This window comes from Pteropus medius, unplaced genomic scaffold (genome assembly GCF_902729225.1).
Source record: "Pteropus medius unplaced genomic scaffold, Ma_sr-lr_union100, whole genome shotgun sequence".
NCBI lineage: Eukaryota > Metazoa > Chordata > Mammalia > Chiroptera > Pteropodidae > Pteropus > Pteropus medius.
Genome location: NW_024342645.1, coordinates 885,671 through 909,669, shown reverse-complemented (window position 1 = coordinate 909,669; position 23,999 = coordinate 885,671). Strand labels below are relative to the sequence as shown.

Here is a 23,999-nt window from a genome sequence, read left to right as displayed (position 1 = left end):
ATATATAGCCTCCTCCTTCTCACAGCAGAAGCAACCCTCTAAATATACCACGCACCTGTTCTATTAACAATAACCATTACTGTCATAAGCATAGAACATCTGCATTTACATTGTGTTTTACACTTAGCAACAAGTTTTCATATACACTACTGCCTGGATTATTTTTTTTAAATGTCTGAGGGGGCCAGAGAAGATACTAAACTCCTTTTACAAATAAGGAAATGGAAATAAGCCTAATCTACAGTGAAGAAGCATTTAAACAAGGCTGGGTGGGTGGGGATCACTGCTTGTTTGGGCAACTGGACGCTGTGTATCTTTTTCACCAGCTGTCCTGAAGGCTATCTTCGATTTCCAAGTGACAGAAATTCTGGCTGCTAAGCTACCAGGCAGACACAGGTGCAAGAAAAGCAGCACTTGATAGTCGAGGCCCACATATGGGCTGGCTCCAGGCCCATTCAGTGTGCTTCCCAGAGACAGCACACCTCTTTTCCAGTGAGATGGGGCCCGGAAGTCAGGAATGTGTGGTCTGAACTGTTAAGCTTAATAACCACTGTCTTAATGTGCACTCAGAAGAGTCAGAGGCCCTGCTTACCCCCAGCACAGGAGGAGCCATGGTTTAAGGTGCAATCTCATTTCTAAGTCTGGCAAAATCCTACAGCATCTGACTACAATTTATCTCCCTAATTTGGGGCCCAGGACCTGCTTTCCTCTCATTTAGACATACTTTTTAGTCTACTACTTCCAGCTACTGACTTATTGTCACCAAGCAATCAGTCATCTCTATTTCAGTAGAAGCCATACAGCAATTCAGTACAAGCCCAATGTAGCCTGGAGACTCACTTGTTGTGGGATCACCTTCCAGAGACAACCAGCCAAAGGAGGAGCTGGCATTAGAGATATCTGACAGAGTTCGGCGGGCAAGCACTGCTGGCACAGGTGGCTTAGGAACATCATACCCATCATCATCATTTTCTGATTCCTCAGGGCCAGTGCTGGCATGGTCTGCAACCAAATTCCCTTCACCTAGAGAAAAGTTTGTGCAGTTATCTTCTTTTTTACATACTTCACCTTCTAACACATTTCAACATAGGGTTATCCATCCATTCATTCATGCATGCATGTATGCATGCATGCCCAGAGTCAAAGAGTTACCAAATGTCTACTATGGGCCAAACACCATGTGAGGTAGAGATAAATATACCCAAACACCCCATATGGCTGGAGATCAAAGAAACAGAAAATAAAATCTGCACTAATCCTGCAGCTCTAACTTTCTGAACATGTCAAAAGCTCCCTTGCCAAGGTTAATAGCCACTTATACAAAAGACTCAAGTGCCACTTTATGGCATTCACTCAACATTTCTATCTGCATGTCACCTTGGAAGGTCAGCCAACGGGCCCTATGTATGCTGCCTTCTTAAACTCTCTACTTGGTAAACTAGTTAATATGGGAATTGAGTATTCATCACCCTCACACAAAAGAATTTCATCAATGCAAAAAGCAATGGGAATAAGATGGAGCTGCCAGCATTGCAGTTCCAGGTCATATAACACAAATGTTTCCAGGCTCAGAAAGGATGAAAAAGCACAAAGGAACTAGCTGTATGAATAGGAAATAAAAGAGAAGAGGTAGTTTTACTGCCCATGGATCAAAGATATTTTGCAAACAAAATTATTTAAAAGAATTTCCTGCTTAGATTAAGCTACCTCATTACCCAAATATTACAGGCTCATTCCTACGGCACATCAACAATTTTTAAAGTAGCAGAAAAGCTACTCACCAAAGGTGCTGCTCTCTGTCACAGATGGCACTGCCTGGGATTGAATATTATACATTGCTTCATATGTACAGCTATCAATCTGCTGGTCACAATCACACACTCTGACCCGAAAGGAAAATGGCACAATGACTTTTTGAAACAGAACTCTGTTATCTGCAAACTTATTAAGATTCATCTATCCACAACTACTCTAGACCCTGATTCTATCAAGATAACATTCCCCTTTTACCAGTTATCGCTAAGTAATGTTGTAAGACTGACTCTTATGATGATTAACAGATATGTGTTTTTGAGATTGCTGTGATGTTCAGGAAACATAATTGGAATTGCTTACAGCTTTAAGAACCTTCAATAGTAGGAGCTAGATATATCTCTCTGCTTTAATTCTGGCTGGATAACAATATGTGAAGGTAGCAAGCCAAGTAGATGAGTGGTGTCAACTGAATTCCAAAACAGGACTGTTGCAAACTTACCGTGAACACTGAGTTATCTCCAAAGGCCATTTTGCATCTGGCTTTTGAAGCCCTAGAGGCCTAGAGGAGGGAGTCATATACTCTGTGTCCTCCTCGTGCTCACACTGCTCCCCAGGTGGCAGCTTTGGCATCGGAAGAGGTCTGGAAGATGAAGAATAAAAACCAAAAAAAGAAAACAAAAATTAACAAGCTGAAAAACATTAAAATATGAAATAAGTGGCTTCAAAACAGATCATAACTCAAATTTGACATGGCAAAATGGATGCCACCTAGAAATCTCTTATTACTCCTGGCTAAGACAGGTACTTATTAAAAACACACTAACTTAAATTTTCACTTTTAGTTGACCAAAGGTGTGGCTATCATGTTTGAGATTGTGTTACACTGGGATAATACTTCATACCATTTAGACTCTGTCCCTAAATAAGTTAGAGTCCCAGTCCAAGAGCTAGTATGCCAGTTTTCCTTTAACTAGGCATGAATAAGAAACAGCAAGTGGTTTTCTGACAATATGCTAAGAATGTATACAAATATCAATTTAAAAATCTACCTATGGTTTCAAAGAATATACAGCTTGTTAAAAGCTTTCTCATATGTTATCTGATAGTATAAATGTATCTTCTCATTTTATACAAGAAAAATATGAATAAAAGAGATAAGGTGCCTTGGTAGTTTGCATCATCTGGGACTAGATCCCACATCTTCTGACCCTGGCGTCAGGGATCTTGCCATTGATACTCATATGTAACTCTCACCTAGAAGTTTTTAAACAAATCCTCTCCTACCACCCCACCCTCTGAAACTAGACAAAGAAAAAACAAAATAAAATTAAGACAAAATCCCCATTCAATTATATAAGAAACATACATGTGCTTACAACACTGACTCTGGGAATATGAGTTAATGAGTGTTTCTCCTCCCTTCCTCTTTATGCTTTTGCACATTCTAATCTGTAAGAAACACCTATTAGATTTGCCTATCTGTGTTTACTTGATGTTTATTTTTACTAATTATTAAAGCAAAAGCTGCTTATTACAAAATACTTAAATGCTACAAAAACTTAACAGATGACAGTCCCTATAATCTATCTCACTTGAGATTTTTTTCTTATGTCTACATGTTACCTTTATTATTTGTGCATTGCATGCTGAAGTTCTGAGGCTGAAGTGTACAGCTATCTACGCTATGTCTTGAAAATGTGTCTTACTTTATTTATTGTAAGAAAGGCTGATGGATCTCTTATCATCTCTTATCAACCTTTCTTAGGATAATGATAGATAGAAGTGTAGATAAAACAAGTATAATAAAATAGTAACAGTAGAATCCAGGTGGTGAGTATACTAATGTTCACTGTAAAAAATCTTTCATCTTTACTCTATGTTTGAAACTTTTCATAATAAAATGCTGGGGGAGAAATGATCCATAAAGATTAACAAAAAATACCAAGTACTAGTGAAAATGTGGGGAAAATGGGTACTTTCTTAAACAGTTTTAGAAATAAGAAATTGGTATAACTTTTCTGGAGTGTAATTCAGCAAAAGTATTTAACCAAACATACAACATGTAAACCCTTGTACTCAGAAATTCCATTTCTAAGAATTTCCCCTGGGGAAATAATCAAGAATATTCACTATAGCATTATTTATAATATTCAAAAAATAGGCAACCTGTCAAGTAATCGTGTATTGATTAAATTTTGAACTATTCATACGGCAATATACCTGAAGTCAACTGTGTCCCTCAGTGCTTTAGAGGTTCCAAAAGCAGGGGCCTCAGAGGGCTACTTCTGTTTCTACCTCAGGTCTTATCTATTTCACATATTGAGGTTACAACTTAAGTCAATTCCACTGCTTTGCAATCAATAAAAATAATTTGAAAATCATTGTAGTAGAAGAATATAATGATACCCTAAGAATGTTCAAGATATTCCTGGGGAAAAACAGCATATAAAATATGATTTCATACACAGAGAAATGGCAATGAACGAACACACATCACATTGCTAACTATTAACTGACTCTAGGTGGTAAGGTTATGGATAACTTCTATTTCTTCTATTTGATCCCCCCTTTCTCTCCTCCCATGCCCAGCATCATTTACCTGTATTTTCTAAAAATTCTCTAACACATTACTTTGACAAAAAGGGTCATTAAAAGGGCAATCAAAAAGCGTTAATTATAATTTTTTGTTGATGTTAAAAAATATATAAAATTGTGCCTTTTCATTAAGCATTTTGGTAATACATACTTTAAAAAATTCACATGCTTTCATCACAATAATTCTACTTTGGATCTCTGATTATGTCCAAAGATGTTCACTGAAGCAAATTTATTAGAAATAAAAGCTTTTAAACAAAATAAATATCCAACAACAGGGGAATGATTAAGTATGTGGTTATAATCACATATAATAATATGTAATCACTAAAAGTAAGGATTTTGACCTCCCCTTTTTCTCTCCCTCCCTTGCCCTTGCCCTTCCCCTTCTTTGGTGCTTTCCCCCAGGGGTGGGGTAGGGGGAGATTTTGAAGCACTTTTTAAATGATAAGGAGAAATGCTCAAGATAATAATGATAAGTTTTAAAAGAGAGAGACTACAAAACTATATCTTGATTTAATATATATATATTTTACATGTTTAGAGCTATGGGCAAGTAGCAAGCATCATCTAACCATCTGCCTAGAATAGCTAGCTAGAAATTTAAGCAGGATAAAATACAAAAGAAAGGCATTGGTGAGCCACTAGACAGCCACGACTAAAGAGGCCGAGATTCCAGAGAGAATACACCAAGGTAAGACTCATATTAGTGGTTCTAAACTTGGGGTTTCAAAGTAGTTTCAATAGGCTGGGGAAAGAAGGGCTAGAATTTTGGGGTACCAAGATGGACAATCTGTGAGGGACCAAAAATCCTGAAAAAAGGAATAGCAGAGAATTCTGCCTGCAATTTTCCCTAGTTATTACTAATCCCTAAACTGTGTATACATGGGGTTAGAGTCTGAGAAACCAAGCAGAAAACAGCAGTTGAGGTGGTAAATAGATATTTTGGTTGTCTTGCCAAACTGGAGAGACAAACGCTGAAATTAACAAAATATGCCCTTTAGATTATAATTGTAATTTATATGTTCAATAAAAAGGAGGATAGAGAATTTTATTAGAAAACTATAATGAATAAATTTTTTAAAATCACAGAAATTCTAGAACATAAAAACACAGTATCTGAAAATACAAATTCAAAAGATAGATTTAGGGCAGATGAGAAACCACAAAAGAGAAGATTAGGGAATTGGAACATAGCAGAAATGATTCATATTAAAGAGAAGAAAAAGAATGGAAAACACATGAGTATAACAGCTATGTTAGGGATGCTGAAAGGTTGAACATTCAGATAACTGGAGTCACAGTAGGAGAGGAGAAAGAGAATGCATTATTCAGTCTATTTTAAGAAACAGTGGCCTAGAATTTTCTAAAACTGATTACAAACATCAAACTACAAAATTAATAAAGTCTACATATCTTAAGAAGAATAAATATAAAGAAAACTACATAGGAGGATTATAGTAAAACTGTTGGGATACAAAGACAAAGAGGTCTCATTAAGTACCCAGAAAAGAAATAATACCTTTAAAAGAGCAAATTTAAGCCTGAGAGCTAATTTTTCAACAGAAACAATGGAAGCAGGAAGGCAGCAGAATATTTTTCAAATGCTAAAAGAAAATAACTCCCGTTCAAAATATTACACTCAGTGAAAATATCTTTAAAAAAAATATATATATAGAAAAATAAATATATTTTCCATCAAATAGAAGGTACTTTTTGTCAAAACCTGGGAGAGTCCATTGATAGAAAAGACACACCCACACTCACATCCATACACTCACACTCTGTCTCTATCTCTCTAAAGGAAGTTCTTTGGGCAGAAGGTAAAAGATTCCAGATGGAAGCATGGCAAAGCCATAAGAAACGAGGAGTACTACAGGATAAATAGGTGGGGGGATTTAAATGTCCAAGAAGTGTTAAGTAGCACTGATTTGAAGTAGACTCTAATGAGTCAAGGGTGCATGATCCCCAGGACAACTATTAAAAGAATAACAGAAGGGGTGAAACGGTATAATAAAAATAATTTAAAAGAAAGCAAGAAAGTAAAAAAAAATGCACAAATCAAAGATGGTTAATAGAGTAGAAAAAATATTCAAACTATAAGATAAAGAATGCTAAACTGGATTTAAGGGCAAAAGTATATACTGCTTATGAGAAACATACCTAAAACATAAGAACACAGAAAAATTGAAAGTAAAAAGATGGTAAAAGATCATGCAAATACGAAAAGAGAGCTGATGTAGCCATTTTCATATAAGACAAAGCAGACTTAAAGGAGAGTAGTGGATAATAAAAAAATTATCATTTAGTATCAATTCTAAAATTCTATCTACCCTAATTACATAAGATACATATACAATACAAGTGGATAAAATAAAAGGGAAAAAGGGACCCACAACTATAAGGGGGAGAATTTAATACACTCCTCTTATTATCTGATAGAACGTGTACGCTAAAAAAATCAGGAGGGAGATAGAAGATTTGAACACGATTAACGAACTTGCCCTCATCAACATATACAGAATGCTATGCCCAACAACTGCAAATTGCACGTTCTTATATTTAAAAGTGGCAGATATTACTGGAATTTATCATAAACTAGTCAATAAAGAAGGTCTCCAAATGTTACAAGTTAAAATAACAGAGTATGGTTTTCTGACCACACTGGAATGAAACTAGAAAGCTTCATTAACAGGACAACTAGAAAATTTTCCAATGTTTGAAAATCGGGCAATACATAAATAACAGATGAATCAAACAAGAAATCACAAATAGCAAAAGCATATATTTTTACATGAATAATAATGAAAATAAGACATATCCAAATTTGTAGAATGCAGCTAAAGCATTTGTTATAGACCAAAGGTCTGTGTCCTCCAAAATTCATAAGTTGAAGCCCTAATCCTCATTGTATTTGGAGATGGGGCCTCTGAGGAAGTAATTAAGATTGCATGGGGTCATAAGGGTGGGGCACTAAAATAGGATTGGTGTTCTTATAAGAAGAGACACCAGAGAGCTTGCTAATGTTCTCTCTATCTCATCCCTTGTACACATACCAAGGTAAAGCCATGTGAAGACGTAGCGAGAAGGCTATGCAAGCTTACAAGCCAGGAAGACTCCACACCATAAGAAACCGACTGTGCTAACACGCTGATCTTAGATCATTCTTCTCAAGTGCACGTGGGACAGTTTCCAGATAGACACTATGTTAGGCCATAATTTAAGTCTCAACAGATTTTAAAAGACAGATATCATACAAAGTATTTTTTCTGCCCATAACAGGATGAAGTTAGATATCAATAACAAAAATAAAACTGAAAACTCACAAAATTGTGGAAATTAAACAATACATTTTTAAACAATCAACTGATTGAAGAAGAAATTACAAGGGAAATTATAAAATACTTGGAGGCAAGTGAAAACAAAAACACAACATACCGAAACTTAGCAAAAGTAGTGGTGAGGGGGAAATTTATAGCTCTAAACGCTTACAATAAGAAAACAGGAAAAATCTCAAATCAACAAGCTTAACTTTACAACTTAAGAAACTGGAAAAAGAATCAACTAAACCCAAAGCTAGCAGAAGGAAGGAAATAGTAAAGATCAGAGCAGAGATAAATGAGAGAATAGAAAAACATTAGAGAAAAAAAAAATCAATGAAACCAAAAGTTGGTTCTTTGAAAAGATCAACAAAACTGACAAAGTTTATCTAAATGGACTAAGAAAAAAGAGAGAAGACTCAAATTAATAAAATCAGAAATGAAGGTGGGACGTTACTTCCAATTCTACAGAAATAAAGAGAATTATAAGTGAGTACTATGAACAGTTGTAAGCCAAAAAACTGGACAACCTAGATGAAATGAGCAAATTTCTACAAACACAAAATTTACCAAGGCTACATCACAAAGAAATAGAAAATCTGAATAGACCTATAACTAGTAAGATTGAATCAGTAAACAAAATCTCCCAATAAAGCCCTGTTCTTGATGGCTTTCTGGTAAACTCTACCAGACATTTAATAAAGAACTAATATCAACCCTTCTAAAACTTCCCCCCAAAATTGAAGAGGGAATTCTTTCTCATTCAATGATGCTAGCATAATCATGATAAAGTCAGACAAAGATACAAGAAAACTACAGACCACTATCCCTTATGAATATAAACTGATGCAAAAGTCTCCAACAAAATACCAGCAAAAAGAATTCAGCAGTATATTAAAAGGATTATACCCAATGACCAAGTGAGTTTATACCTGGAATGTTGTGATTGTTCAACATATGAAAACTGATCAATATAATCAAGAAAAAGAAGGAAAAAAATTCACACAATCATCCTGATGCAGAAAAAGCATTTAACAAAATTTAACACCATTTCATGATAAAAACATTCAACAAAATAGAAACAGAAAGTATCTCTACATAATAAAAGCCATATATAAAAAACTCACAGCAAGCATCATATTCAAAAGCATAGGTAACAAAAGAAAAAACAGACAAATTGGACTCTGTGAAAGTTTAAAAATTTTATGCATCAAGACACTATCCAGAATAAAATGGCAACCTATAGAATGGGAGAAAATATTTGTGAATCATATATCTGATACAGGATTAACATCCAGAATATGTAGCAAACTTCTAAAATTCAACACAAACAACCTTATTAAAAAATAGGCAAAGGCCTTAAATAGACATTTCCCCAAAGAAAATATATGAATGACCAATAAGCACATGAAAAGATGCTCAACATCACTAATCATTAGGGAAATGCAAATCAAAACTACAATGAGATACCGCCTCACACTATTAGTATGGCTACTATAAAAAAAAAGAAACCAGAAAATAACAAGTATTGGTAAAAAAAATTGGGGGAAACTGGAACCCTGGTATACCATTGGTGGAGATGTAAAATGGTACAGCTGCTATGAAAAACAGTATGGTGGTGCCATATGACCCAGCAATTCAGCCTTTGAGTATATACACAAAATAATTGAAAGTTGGATGTCAAAGAGATATTGCTCACCCATGTTCATAGAAGCATCATTTACAATAGCTAAAACATAGAAGCAACCCAAGTTTCCATCAACTAAAAAATGGATAGGCAAAATGTCACATATACATGCAACGGAACATTATTTGGCCTTTAAAAGGAAGGAAGTTTTGCAATGTGCTACGACATGACAAATCTTGAAGACATTATGCTAAGTGAAATAAGCCAGTCACAAAAAGACAAATACTACGTGATTCCACTTACATTAACTATTTATAGTAGTCAAAAATCACAAAGACAGAAAGTATAATAGTGGCTATCAGGAGCTGGGGGAAGGGGAAAATGGAAAATTACTGTTTTATAGGTAAAGAGTTTCACAAAATGAAGAGTTATGGAGATGGATAGTGGTAATGATTGTACAATATGAATGTATTTAATACCATTAAACCATACACTTATAAATGGGTAAGAAGGTAACTTTTATGTTATGTGTATTTTACCACAAAAAAAGGAGATACTTAAGAATTAAAACAAAAATTATAAGAATTAAGAATCTTTTTTTAAAAAAATCAGCAAAACCAAAATTGCTTCTTTGAAAAGATTAATAAAGTTGATGAACCCCAGAAAGACTGATCTATGTACATGTACACAAAGAATGTAAAGACACAGTCCAAAACATAAAACAGGATACTTTTTACATGATGCAAATACAGATCAATTTTTATTTTCTTCTTCATATTCCTCTGGGTTTTCTCAATTTTCTATAAGAACCAACTCCACTGTATGAAATACAGCTTTAGTAAACTTACCTGGCAGCTAGAGAATAAATGGCACTGGCAGATGCAGAAGGTTTGATTTTGGAGTGCTCACACTCTGGACCTGGCAATGGACTGCTATTCATATTCTGGAAAGAAAAGTGTTGAAAAAGGACCTTCTTAACACAGCTACATGTCTCTTATTTAACCTATTCAAAATAATAAGGACAATAATAAAGACACAGACCTCATTCTCAACGCCATGCTCGGGGGTTATTACACCTGACAAAAGCATAGCTCCTTTCAGGCTTTGAAGAAAGCTCAAATGTAAGGGTTAAGGAGATAGAGATCTAAAAAGAGCCAAGGAAATGGAGTTTTGTTTTGTTAATTCTAGAAAGATTTGAAGAACCTGGCTAAAAAAGTACCGTTTCTAGTTTAAAAATCTGTACATCTTTCTACATTGATGCCATCAGAAAGTCAAATCTAATCCATAATTAGACTGCTTATCAAATAGATACTACTTAAATCTAAGTTACCCCTGTCCCTTTCCTTGCAACCAAGAAATATGCAGTTTATTCCTTCACTCTTCTAATTTCATCTTTTCCAACTACCTACTGGCCAACTCTTCAATGGCTTGTCTCAAATGCAACATGTCCCTAGTTAAGCAAGGTCAAAACCTCAGGGGGTGTGTGTGTGTGACTTCTTGTCCTTTTTCCAACCCACAGACTGCTTTCAAGCCTTATTTTTATTTTTGTTTCCCATCATCTAAAGACTCTACCCAATCTGGCTGCTCCCATCTGCTCACAGACAACTATTCTTCCTCTTGCTTAGTTGGCACCAACTATACTAAACCCCTTTGTTATTCCTCAAATAGACTCTCCCAAACTCACTTTCTTTTCCCTTCATCCTGGAACGGTCTTCCCCCAGAATTAACACAGCTCACTCTCCCCATCGCTCCAGGTCTTTCCTCAGAATTGTGCCCCATTCCTCCATGTAAACCCACCCCAACCTCAGCTGTCCCAATATCCCTTTTTTTGTGATACTTTTCTCCATAGTGCTCACCAGCTAAGACATCCTGTATGTCTTATTAACTTATCTTGTTTATTTTCTGTCTTTCCTGCACTAGAATGTAAAGTTTATGAGAGCAAGAGTTTTTGTTGAGTGCATAAATGAACCAACAAAAAAATGAATACACATTATCCCACTCCCAGTTCTGAACTCCTTATCTCATGCTTATATGATGGACCCCTAATCTGTCTTTTTTCGATCTATTCTCTTATCAATCCCTTTTGCATACGACTATTAGATTCATCTCTTTAAACCATCATTTTGGTCATGTCACTCCATTAATTTAAAACCTTCAAATAAATACTCATTTCCTACTAAAAAAATCCGAATTCTTTTGGGATGGAGTATTCAAAGCCCTCTAATCTAGTACTAATGCTCTTTCTAGGCCTTTTTCCTACTTTGACATTCAAAATTTCTGCTCCACTCAAAAAACTAATTTTTGTTCCACTATACACTTTAAGCATTTCTGTCATTGCAGCTCTGATTGATTTAAAACTGTAGTCACTTTGGAAAGAATACTTCAAATTCAGATGCCACTCTTTCCATAAAGCCCTCATGCTTGCTCTATCTGGAAATAATCCCTCCTTTCTCTAAAACTTAAGTGCTTTTTATTTATACTACTCATGGTGCATATGGCACGCACACGCATGCGCACGCACACACACACACATTATTTACTAACATGTCTTATCTGCTATATTAAAATGTATACTTCTTGAGAGTAAGGATTATATTATCTCTGAATCCTATGCAGAACCTATCACAAAACTTTGACCCTTATAAATGCCATCTACGAATATATTTAATAGGCTAAATAATTTCAAAATCAGGACTCACCATGGAGGTATCCAGATTCAATGTGCTTCCGGGCCTAGGCACATCTATTCTGGGTTCCATTTGTGAGGGTAATGAAAATGGAAGTGAGTGCCGGTTGGTTAATTCTCTCCCTTTCCAGGGGTCACTAGGGTTTGGGGCAACTACTGGTACTTTGGGGATTGGCCGAGGCAGCCATAATTCCCCAACGCGGCTAGAGGGGACAGGGGGCAGTTTGTCCCTGGATGGACAGTCGCCTGGTGTACAAGGCAAAGGGCGTCTCTGAGGCCGGGTTTCTGCTGCAACAGAATAAGGCCGGTCTGGAGGGGGTGGTGGTGGAAGATCCCGAAGTGTGGGAGGTATTGGTAATGGTTTGTCCTTATGAAGGGAGCCAGAAGCAGCCTGTGGAAGCATGATGGAAGCAAGTCAATTAAAACCTACTAATCCATAATAAAGAATCGGAAAACCATAGAAATGAATAATGCTTTACCTTAGAAGCAGTTCCAAGACCAGAAGCACTTGAAGGAATAGATACTCGTTGTTGCAGAAGGTCAAGTCGTGGTGGCACTGGGGGAAGGGAAGCTTGTGGGGTCATGGAGAATGGAGAAGGAGGGCGTTCCACCTAACACAAAGAAAATTTCCTAATAGGTTATTCTTGTTTGGGGGAGCGGCATCTTTCAACTCCTAAAGCTGCAGAAAGCAAGCACTATATTAACACTGACTATAACTACCAGTGAGTGAGGTCAGGCTTTGGCCTGGGGTAGCACTTCCTGAATTATTTTCATGTCACCATAAGAGGGCAGTCTCAATCACAGAAATATCATGCAGATGCAAGCTACAGGCAAACGTATCTAGAAATGACTGTGCTACAAAAAGCTTCCTAGTTTACAATTTTTTAAAAATAATTTTCCACCTCCTCATCTTCAGAGAAAGAAAAATCTGTTCCATATTAAAAACCAGAACCCATATAAAAAGAAAGGGGCAGACATTAACCCCTCAACCAATCACCTAAAAAAATAATGTTTAAGGGGCAGAACAATAAAAGATCAAAGATGATAAAATCAATGTGCGTTGTTATGAGAAAAAAAGAAATCTGTAAGAAGAAAATATTATCACTAAAAAGCATACTGAATACTTCTGAAAAAAATAAGTTCTTTTAATTCAGTAAATAAAAGAGATTAAAATTTTATGTCTATTTGTGTTCTAAAAAACGAGGTGCCAAATTAGAAGAAACAATACATGTATATAACCTTTTCCATTTCCCTGTCTATAGTAGGGTGATGAATATGTGATAAGCTTGTCCAAGTACCTGTCAAAAGATATACAGTAATTCATACAAAACGCTACTTTGCATTCTATAACAGAGAGCAAAGCAGATAAAATAGAGGCAAATAAGTATTACAAGCACTTATGTAAGATTATAGAAAAATGATCATACTCATACTTAGTCCTGCCATTAATGCTAGGTAGTGAATGAGACTAAAGAAAGCCCTCATCATTGCCTACTTGTTTTTACTCATACTAAAGAAAATGGGCTCCATGTCAATGGAGCATGAGTAATGAATATGATGAGCAGCTAAACACCTCAAGGGTTAAGAAAGTGAAAAGTTATAGTCAAGCTAATTCTCACCAATTTATCATCAATTTCTAGTCAGTCACTATATTGTTAATTCGTCCATATCTATATCTTTCTTTTCATTCTATTTGTCAATCTTGGACTCGACTTATCAAAACCACTTTGGAGTTATTCCCCCAACTTCTAGTTTATTTCATCAAATCCTTTTGCTCACCATTACCTGCGTAACTATTGTAAATACTCACTAGCTCAAAAACCATTCATCAGTAACTCTCACTTGCCCACAATGCTCTATCCTAGAATTCTCACCTGTTTGCCTTTGTCCAAGTTGTTTTCCAATTTGAAAGGCCCTCTCTGCCTATTTTGATCCCTCTCAGCATCCATCCCTCTTTCTCATGCCTAAAGTACAACAGAGGGTTAAGCTAATCATATTCTTCAATTCATGGCACCACATCATAACCAATCCCTGCAATGTTCTTTTATATCAACATATAATTAAGTTACAGAAAAGGAGAAAAATACAAATGGAGAAGAAATTATCAAAGAAATAATACGAGACATTTCCAAGACCTAAGGGACATAAATATCCATTGAAAGAGTTCAATGTAGAGCTAGCCCAGTGAAGAAAAGGAAACCTAAACAAACAAACAAACGAACCAAAACACCCTTAAATTTTCAGGGAACCAAGGATAAGCAAAATAACCCAAAAGCTTCTGGAGCTAAAAGGAAACAGGGCAACAAATAGAAAAATTACTCTAGGGTTGATTAAAGACATTTTAAGATACCAAAAATCTCAAAAATTTTACCTCTCACCTATCATAGAAAGCTATTTTGAGGACATCTTCCACTCAAACAAGGAAGTAAAGCAAAGAGAAGGAAAAAACGGGAGCCAAGAAATAGGCACTACAACACACAGGTGAGGCAAAAAAAAGTCCCATGATGATGACTTTCTCCCAGACAGAAGTGCTGGCAAAAGCCATTCTTGTTTTGCTGAGCTCTGCCAGCATCTAGCCTGCACAAGCATGGAAAGGCAGGCCCCATCTGAGTCTCCACCAACCTACCTAACACTGTTTGCCTTGCCCTGGTGATTCCCCAAGATCCTGTCCCCCCGAGGACCTGTTCACCCACTTCCAGTAGCTCTTCCAAAAAAATGCCCTGGCCTGGCTTACTAAGCAAACTTTCTAAAATCTCAAAGGTTCACAAACCCCAAACAAGCAGTAGCTGGCTTTGGTGTGCCAATTATCTCTTGCTAAGCAGCCTTAAGCTTAGCATTAGTGGCAGCCAGCCTCAATCTCACAGCTCATCCTCTCCTAGGCACCTCCAAGACCAGCAGAAGTGGCAATCATCTACAGATCAATTTGCACCTCATACCAAGTAGCCCTGGGCTGGTCACAAGGAGTAGCTGACCTTAGTTTACACCAGAGCCCCTCCCAAGAGGCCCTAGAATCAACACAGGCGGTGGCCAGCTTCAGACCATACCACAGCACCACCCAATCACCTCCACAAATGACATACCCAAAGGGCAGACTGCACAAGCACCAGATCCCCGCTAAAGCAAATCTGCTCTGTAGGGTCAGCCCCTACACAACAGATCCTCCACTGTAGTCACAACCAGTCCTCACAACCAATTAACCTAAGAGTCAATCTCTCCCACTGATGTGTCAACAGTAACCAAGGCTCAAATATAATAGGGGAGCACATACAACTCATACAAGGGACATACCTGGAGCACCCGGCTCAGGTGATCAGGGAGACTGCTCCACCAGGCCACACAGAATATCTACTACATAAGGCCACTCTACTAACACCGGGAGACATAGCAGCCATATGTAATACATAGAAACAAATGTAGGGAGGCAGCAAAAATGAAGAGACAAAGAAACATGTCCCAAATGAGAACAAAGCTCCAGAAGAAAAAAAAACAATGGAGACAAGCAATGTACCAGATGCAGAGTTCAAAACATTGGTTATAAGGATGCTCAATGAACTCAGGGGAAGAGTAGATGAACTCAGTGAGAACTTCAACAAAGAGACAGAAAACACAAAACTGGAGTAGGAAACATAAAAAAGAACCAGTCAGAAATGAAGAATACAATAACCAAAATGAAGAATATCTTAGAGGGAATCAACAGTAGATTAGATGAAACAGAGAATCCAATCAGCAATTTAGAAAGTAAGGTAGCAGAAAACACCCAAACAGAACAGCAACAAGAAAAAAAAAAAGAATCCTAATGAGGATAGTTTAAGGGGACTCTGGGACAACATCAAGTGTACCAACATGCACACAACAGGGGTACCAGAAGAAGAGAGAGAGGAATTGAAAACCTATTTGGGGAAATAATGACGGAAAACTTCCCTAACCTGGCAGAGGAAATAGATGAACAAGCCCAGGAAGTGCAGAGTCCCAAACAAGATGAACCTAAAGAGGCCACACCAAGAAATATCTTAATTAAAATTCCAAAGGTTAAAGACAAAGAGAGAGTCTTAAAAGTAGCAAGAGAAAAGCTGTTAGTTACCTACAAGGGAGCTCTCATAAGACTGTCAGCTGATTTCTCAACAGAAACTTTGCAGGCCAGAAGGGATTGGCATGAAATATTCAAAGTGCTAAAAAGCAAGTACCTATGATCAAGGTACTCTACCCAGCAGAGCTATACTTTAGAACCAAAGGACAGGTAGGGAGCTTCCCAGACAAGAAAAAGCTAAAGATGTTCATAACTACCAAACCAGTCTTACAAGATGCTAAAAGGACTTTGTCAAGAAAAAAAATAAAAAATATGAATAATAAAATGGCAATAACTACATATCTATCAACAATTATTTTATTTTTTTCAACAATTACTTTATTTTTTACAGCAAAAAATTTTTATATTTAGAGTAAGCCAGCTGAACTCAGTTTAAATGATCCCAATTTTGTTGGCAAGATCCAAAGCATCATTTAGTCGGGAGCCAGCCGAATATATGCCTTCTCTCTATTAGGCCTGATCACAGTGTTGACTTTGGCCATATCAATGTCAGAGCTTCTTCACAACCTGTTTTATCTGGTGCTTATTGGCCTTGACATCCACAATGAACACAAGTGTATTGTTGTCTTCTATCTTCTTCATGGCTGACTCAATAATCAGGGGGAACTTGATGATAGCATAGTGGTCAAACTTGTTTCTCCAGGGGAGCGGGGGCGCTCTTCCAATATTTGGGTTGCCTTCGGAGTTGCAGTGTCTTGGGCTGTCGGAAGATGGGTGATGTGCCTATCTTCTTATTTTTGTGTGCGGATTTGGATGCCTTTTAGCAATGCTTTCTTTGCCTTCAAAGCCTTTGCATTGGCTTTGGCTTTGGGAAGGGCAGGGGCTTTCATTAACGTGGTGGAGTGAGAGATGTGCCCAGATCTCTCCCCTTGAAACAACAATAAGCTTAACATCTAAAACTCAACAAAAAAACACCCAACCTGCACACGAAGAACGTGCACACAAGCACAAAAGAACTACCACAGGTCAGAACCATGGGAGTTGGGCAGTAGACTGGGAGAAACGAAGATGCTGCCTCTCATAGCCCGAGCTCCCTGCAGGAGGAAGGGGAGGGGAGAAGGTGCGGCGGATTCCCTGAACAGCCCTGCCTGAGAGAGCTGTGAGCAATACATGGCAGTGCCCAGGGATCAGGACAGAAAGCAGAAAAGTGGGGACAGTACAGAGGTGGGGACAGTACAGAGGTGGGGACAGCAGATAAGCAATAGTTGATTTTTACCAGCGGCGGGAGCAAAACGCAAGGCTGAGTTGCAACCCCCGTCCCCCAACCCAGAGTGCCCATCACCCCATACCCTCTAAGACCAAACACTATGGAGCCCCAGGGGAATCTGAGCAAACACTACCGAAACTATCATTAACACTGACAGGGACTGAGAGTAGTGAGTGTGATTGAATATCTAAAAGAAAAAAAAGGCATTATTAAGACTTTATATAAAGAAAGAATCCAGACTCAGAAACATGGTGGAGTGAGAGACATCCTCAGATATCTTCCCTTGAAACAATAATAAGCTGAACACGTAAAACTCTTATGCGCAGATCCTACAATCAGACAAACACCAGCTTGTCTGATTGTAGGATCTGCGCATAAGAGCTACCATAGGTCAGACTCTGGATATCGGGCGGTGGAATCAGAGAAATAAAGAGGCTCCCTCTCACAGCCACCGGAGCTCTTTGCAGGAGGAGGGAGAGGGGTGAAGGTGCGGCAACTTCCGTGATCAGCCTGCCTGGAAGAGCCAGAACTTCTAGCAGACGGCAGCAGGGCACAGTCATCAGAGCAAAAAGCAAAGAAGCAGGACGGGACCGCAGAGAAACAACAGTTGATTTGTACTGGCCCTGGTTGCAAAACCAAGGCTGAGGTGCAGCCCCCAACGCCCAACCCAGAGGGACCCTCCCTCCATATCCTCCAAGACCGAACACTGCGGAGCCCCAGAGGAATATGAGCAGAAGCTGCCGAGACTGAAGCTACCTCTCCCAGCCTCTGGCGCTCCCTGCAGGAAGAGGGAGAGGGTCGCGGTGACTTCCATGATTAGCCTGCCTGGAAGTGCTGGAACTTCTAGCAGCTGGCAGCAGGGCTCAGTCATCAGGGCAGAAAGTAGAGAAGCAGGACAAGACCACAGAGAAACAACAGTTAATTTTTACCAGCCCCAGCGACAAAACCGAGACTGACCCGCAGCCCCTTACTCCCAACCTAGAAGGCCCCTCGCCCCACACTCTCTGAGACAAATCACCACGGGGCCCCAGGGGAATCTGAGCAAATACTACTGAAAGTGTTGCTAACACTGACAGGGACTGAAACTGACAGTAGCAAGTGTGATTAAATATCTACAAGAAAATTAAAAAGACATTTAGGCTTTATATAAAGCAGGGATCCAAGAGGCTTAGATGCTCCCTATGAGAAACCAAAAGAAAAGTGTCTACTTTGCAGCAGTCTAAAGAGAGACCTTTATATAATAAATCTTTCTGGACAAACAACAGAATACACTTCCATTAATCCTCAGGCGGAGAAATAGTCCATTAAACACCATGAACAGACAAGGCAGCTCAGGACGAAAGAGAAAAATCTCCAGAAAATAAGCTTAAAAGCATAGAAATATGTGACTTAAATGACAGAGAATTCAGAATGGTATTTCTGAAAGAACTCAATGAGATGCAAAACAATTCATATCAACAATTCCAAGAATTGAAAAAACTAGATCAGCAGAATGAGTTTTTTAGCAAGGAGTTTGAAACTCTTAAAAAGCACCAAACAGAACATTTGGAGATGAAAAACACACGAAAAGAGAAGACAAATGAAATAGCAAGCTTAGGAAATAGAGCCAACCAAATGGAGGAAAGGATCAGTGATATTGAAGACAGAAATCTAGAAATAAATCAGAAGGAAGAAGAGAGAAACTGAAGAATGAAAAATAATTAAAGAGAAATACAAGAACTAGCTGATATCATCAGAAAAGGAAACACATGAATAATGGGCATTCTCGAAGGGGAAGAAAAGGAGCAGGATTCAAAAAGCATTTTCAAACAAATAGTTGACAAGAATTTCCCAAATCTAAGGAATGAGCTGGAGCCTGGAATTCAAGAAGTCAATGGAACACCCAATTATCTCAACCCAAAAGGCCTTCACCAAGACACATTATATTAAAATTATCAAAAATCAAAGAAAAAGAAAGAATTCTCAGGGCAGTCAGGGAAAAGACACAGTAACCTAGAAAGAAAAACCCAGTAGATTATCATCAGACTTCTCAGCACAAATCTTAGAAGCAAGAAAGGAGTGGAATCACATATTCAAACTATTAAATGAAAAGAACAAGAATAATATATTCAGCCAAGAATAATATATTCAGCAAAGCTCTCCATTAGATATGAAGGAGAAATAAAGACATTTCCAGGACGTATAAAAATTGAGGGAATTCTCCACTACGAAGCTTGCACTACAGGAAATACTGAAAGAGGTCAGCTCACCTAAAATGAAATGACAAAAAAAATTCATAATTAGGAGTAAAGTGACTAACACGCAGATAGAAGCAGAAAGGTGCAACCCTTACTAAGAACAGGGCATTATAAGCTTAAGCAATTACAAGAGATTTGCTAGACTCACTAAAGAAAAAAGAAAAAGGACACAAATAAACAAAATCAGGGATGAAAGAGGTAAAATTATGACAGTCACTGTAGAAATACAAAGGATCATACAGGAATACTATGAAAAGTATGCAACACCAAATCTAATAACCTAGAAGAAATGGACAAGTACTTTGAAAGATACAGCCTTCCTAGATTGAATCAAGAACTAGAAAATCTAAATAGATCAGCAGTATGGCAATTGAAACAATCATCAAAAACCTACCAAAAAGTAAAAGACCGGACCAGATGGTTTCACCAGTGAATTCTACCAAACATTCAAAGATTTAATACCTATTCTCCTCCAACTCTTCCAAAAAAGCAAAGAGGAGGCAATACTTTAACTCATTTTATGAGGCCAATATTACCCTGATATCAAAAACTGGTAAAGATAACACAAAAAAAGAAAAAACTACAGACCAATATCTCTCATGAACACAGATACAGAAATCCTAAATAAGATACTAGCGAACCGAATACAGCAACATATTAAAAAGATTATACACCTTGATCATGTGGGCTTCATTCCAGGGACACAGGGATGGTTCAACATATGCAAATCGACTAATGTGATACAGCACATAAATTAAAAAATAAGAAATCATATGATCATATCAAAAGATGCAGAAAATGCCTTCGACAACATACAGCATCCATTTATGACCAAAACACTTAACCAAATTGGTATAGAAGGAGAGTACCTTAACATGATAAAGGCCATATACGACAAACTCTCAGCCAACATTATAATAGTGAAAAACTAAAATTTTTCCCTCTAAGATCAGGAACAAGGCAAGACTGTCTACTACCATCACTCTTATTCAATATAACATTGGAGGTCCTAGTGAGTGCAATCAGGCAAGAGAAAGATATAAAAGGCATCCAAATAAGAAACGAAGAAGTCACTGTCACTATTTGCAGATGACATGATTCTCTATATAGAAAACCCTAGAGACTCCACAAGAACACTACTAGAAACAATAAGCAAATACGGTAAAGTTTCTGGATACAAAATCAACATTCAAAAACCCATAGCGTTCCTATACTCTAATAATGAAGCGTCAGAAAAAGAAGTGGAAAAAATAATTCCTGTTGCAATTGCAACAAAAAGAATAAAATACCTAGGAATAAATTTAACAAAACATGTGAAGGACCTATATAATGAAAATGATAAGACCCTATTAAAAGAAACTGAAAAAGATACAAAGAAATGGAAATATATTCCTTGTTCTTGGATTGGAAGAATCAACATAATTAAATGACCTTATTACCTAAAGCATTATACAGATTTAATGCAATTCTCATCAAAATCCCATTGGCATTTTTTAAAGAAATAGAATAAAAAATCATCAGATTTGTACAGAATCACAAAAGATTCCAAACTGCCAAAGCCATCCTGAGAAAAAAGAATGAGGCTGGAGGCATCACTATGCCTGACTTCAAATTATACTTCAAAGCAACAATAATCAAAACGGCATGGTGTTGGCAGAAAAAAAAGACATACAGACCAATGGAACAGAATTGAGAGTCCAGAAGTAAACTCATGTTTATATGTGCAAATAATTTTCCACAAAGGAGCCAAAAACGTACAATGGAGAAAGGAAAGCCTCTTCAAAAAATGGTGTTGGGAAAACTAGAAAGCCATCTGCAAAAGAATGAAACTAGACTGTTGCCTATCACCTCACACCAAAATTAACTCAAAATGGATTAACGAGGGGGGAAGATGGTGGACTAGATAAAAGCAGGGTTCACCTCCTCCCAGGACCACAATGAAATTTCAACGGAATTATAAAATAATCAACATGGAGAATCACCTGAAATCTAGATGATAATAACACCTACGTCTGATAATATATTGGAGCCACATCGAAGCCAGTAGGAGGGGCAAAGTCGCAAATCGGGCTGGTCCTGCACCCGCGGGTGGTGGAGGATCACCGGGAGGGAGAGTAAGGCTGTAGAGGCTCTCCTGAAGGAGAGAGGGGTCCTGGTCTCATCTGGGTGCTCTCCAGCACAGGGTCCCAGCCGAGGAAAGAGGAGATTCCAATAACTCTGACTTAGAAACTAGAGGGGATTCCAGCCATCTCGGTGAGATGGAAGGGGAATGAACCCCTAGACATCTCTTTGGACCTGCGCAAAGGCTTTCTGACCTGTGGACACACTTGAAACAACGGTGGTGGGTCAGAGGCTCATGTGGGATTCATTTTGAAAATGTCTGCATTACCTGGCGTCAGAATGAGGGCTGGAAAGGCAGCCACCTTAGTCTGGCCCCCCTACAAGGTAACCTACAGACCATGCCAGCTTAATTGTGCAGACCCCTCCCACAGATCCATTAGGTAGGCTGGTCAGAGGGGATTAGCCTGCCCTGCCTAACCTGCAGGTTGCCTGGGGCAGTTGTTGCTGGATGGCTTCTAAGTCCTGCTCAACTGATTCAGGGCCAGGTATTAACAGCAGGGCAGCCATTGCTGTGAGCCGCATTTCATAGGTAGGGTTAGGCAGATCACTGCTGCCAAAACGAACTTGGGTGGATACTGGAGACCTGTGGGCCAGTCCCAGGCAGCAGCTGGTCTTGCTGTGATCTGGGACTTCTGCGGGAACTCGGGAACAGTTAATCAAAGTTGCGGCAAGACTGAGGCTGTATTGATCTGACTGCCGTTGTCTCACTGAGACTCCGCCCCACCTTACCCACAAATTGCCCCATGTGGCCCATTGACAGTGAATTGCCAGAGCCCTGTCCCTCCCCTCCCCTGATCTCCTAATCCACACAGGCAATAAACTTTGGCTGGCACAAGGTGGGCACTGCACATAAATCACAGGCAGGCAGACTTTTGCTGTCTGCAAGAGTTGCAATATTGTCTCGGGGGAGCACAGGGGTCTGTGGGATCGCCCCTGATGACAGCTGGTCTCACTGTGATCTGTGTCTACAGCGGGAACGCCAAGGCACAGAAGTTGCAGCAAAACTGAGGCTGTATTGGCTGAATGGACCTTGTCTTCCTGAGATCCCATTTCACCCAAGCCACAAAGTGCCTGCAGCCCATTGACAAGCAGCCTCTTCTGCCCTGCTTGGCTCTGAGATTGTGCAGTTAGTACAGGCAACAGATCTTGGCTAGCACAGTGAGCGCATTTAAAGGAAAACAGTTGTGGACAAATGAATGCTGCCTGGATGAGCTGCAATATCTCTTAAGTAGATTGCAGGGGTCTGTACTGGCCTGATGGCCCTTGATTCCCTGAGCTCCTGCCCCATTCAGTACACAAAGTGACTGCTGCACATTGATAGTTGACCTTGCTACGAGTGGAAACTTGTACAGCGAGCCACAGAGACAGCGTGGGCATGTAAACTGACACTGCAGTGGCAGGGGGAAATTTACTCACTAGACCCAGGAGATTCCCAGGGTTCCTGTGCCACCCAACACACATATCACCCAGAGGCTCATCCAGTTTCAGAGACTTATAGGCAACTGATAGGCAGTGCAAGGCCTTGAAGAGCACTAGCCCCTCTGCTAAACTGCCATAGGTCAGGGACGGGGGATAACCGAGAACTGCCTACAGCATTGTCTCTTCCACTTACCTATAGATCCAGCATAGGCAACAACTATCAGTGGTTTGCTTTGTAGTTCTCACCAGGTAGCCTTGAGAATCAAAAAGCAGCTGCTGACCTTGGCCTACGGGAGAGCCTCTCCCACGGGGCCACAAAACCAACGCATCTGGAGGCTGGCTCCAGACCACAACGGAGCAACTCCTGACTGGTTCCAGTAGTGATAAACACAAAGGTTGGTTGCAACAAGTATACAAGCCTACTAGGGCAAATCCCACTCAGTGTGGTCAGCCCCCACACAACAACTCTTATCCTGAGGGTGCATCCTATTTCCACAGTCAGCCTGAACGTTAATTCCACTCACTGATCTACTAACAATAAAGGCTTGCTGACAGCAGATCACACAAAATCCACACAAAGGTCATGTCCAGAGCTCCCGACATAAGGGATCAAGGAGAGTGTGCCACTGGGCCATATAGTACACCATCCACATTAGGCCATCTGACCAAGGCTGAGAGATGAAGCGAATATACCTGACACATTGAAACAAACACAGAGAAGCTAATAAAATGAGAAAACAAAGAAACATGCCACAAACGAAACAACAGGAGAAAACTCCAGAAAAAAAGATAAATGGAGGCAAACAACCCACCAGGAACAGAGTTCAAAATAATGGTTATAAGGATGCTCAACAAACTTATGGGGAGAATGGATTAGCACAATGAGAACCTCGACAGCATTAAAAAAAAAATAGAAACTATTAAGAAGAACTAGACAGAAATGAA

At 38.8% G+C, this 23,999-nt stretch overlaps 1 protein-coding gene across 5 annotated transcripts in view; it reads right to left on the bottom strand.

Moving 5' to 3' along the window:
* CBL (Cbl proto-oncogene) overlaps window positions 1–23,999 on the bottom strand; it is a 94,673-nt gene that overhangs the window by 8,441 nt on the left and 62,233 nt on the right. For all 5 annotated transcript variants that reach the window (XM_039866619.1, XM_039866622.1, XM_039866621.1 and 2 more), the window contains 6 exons: window positions 12,463–12,594; window positions 11,997–12,374; window positions 10,146–10,240; window positions 2,255–2,395; window positions 1,782–1,882; window positions 841–1,023 (listed from right to left, as the gene is read on the bottom strand). In XM_039866619.1, the coding sequence (XP_039722553.1) occupies window positions 841–1,023; window positions 1,782–1,882; window positions 2,255–2,395; window positions 10,146–10,240; window positions 11,997–12,374; window positions 12,463–12,594 (1,030 nt within the window). The remainder of the gene's footprint in view (window positions 1–840; window positions 1,024–1,781; window positions 1,883–2,254; window positions 2,396–10,145; window positions 10,241–11,996; window positions 12,375–12,462; window positions 12,595–23,999) is intronic.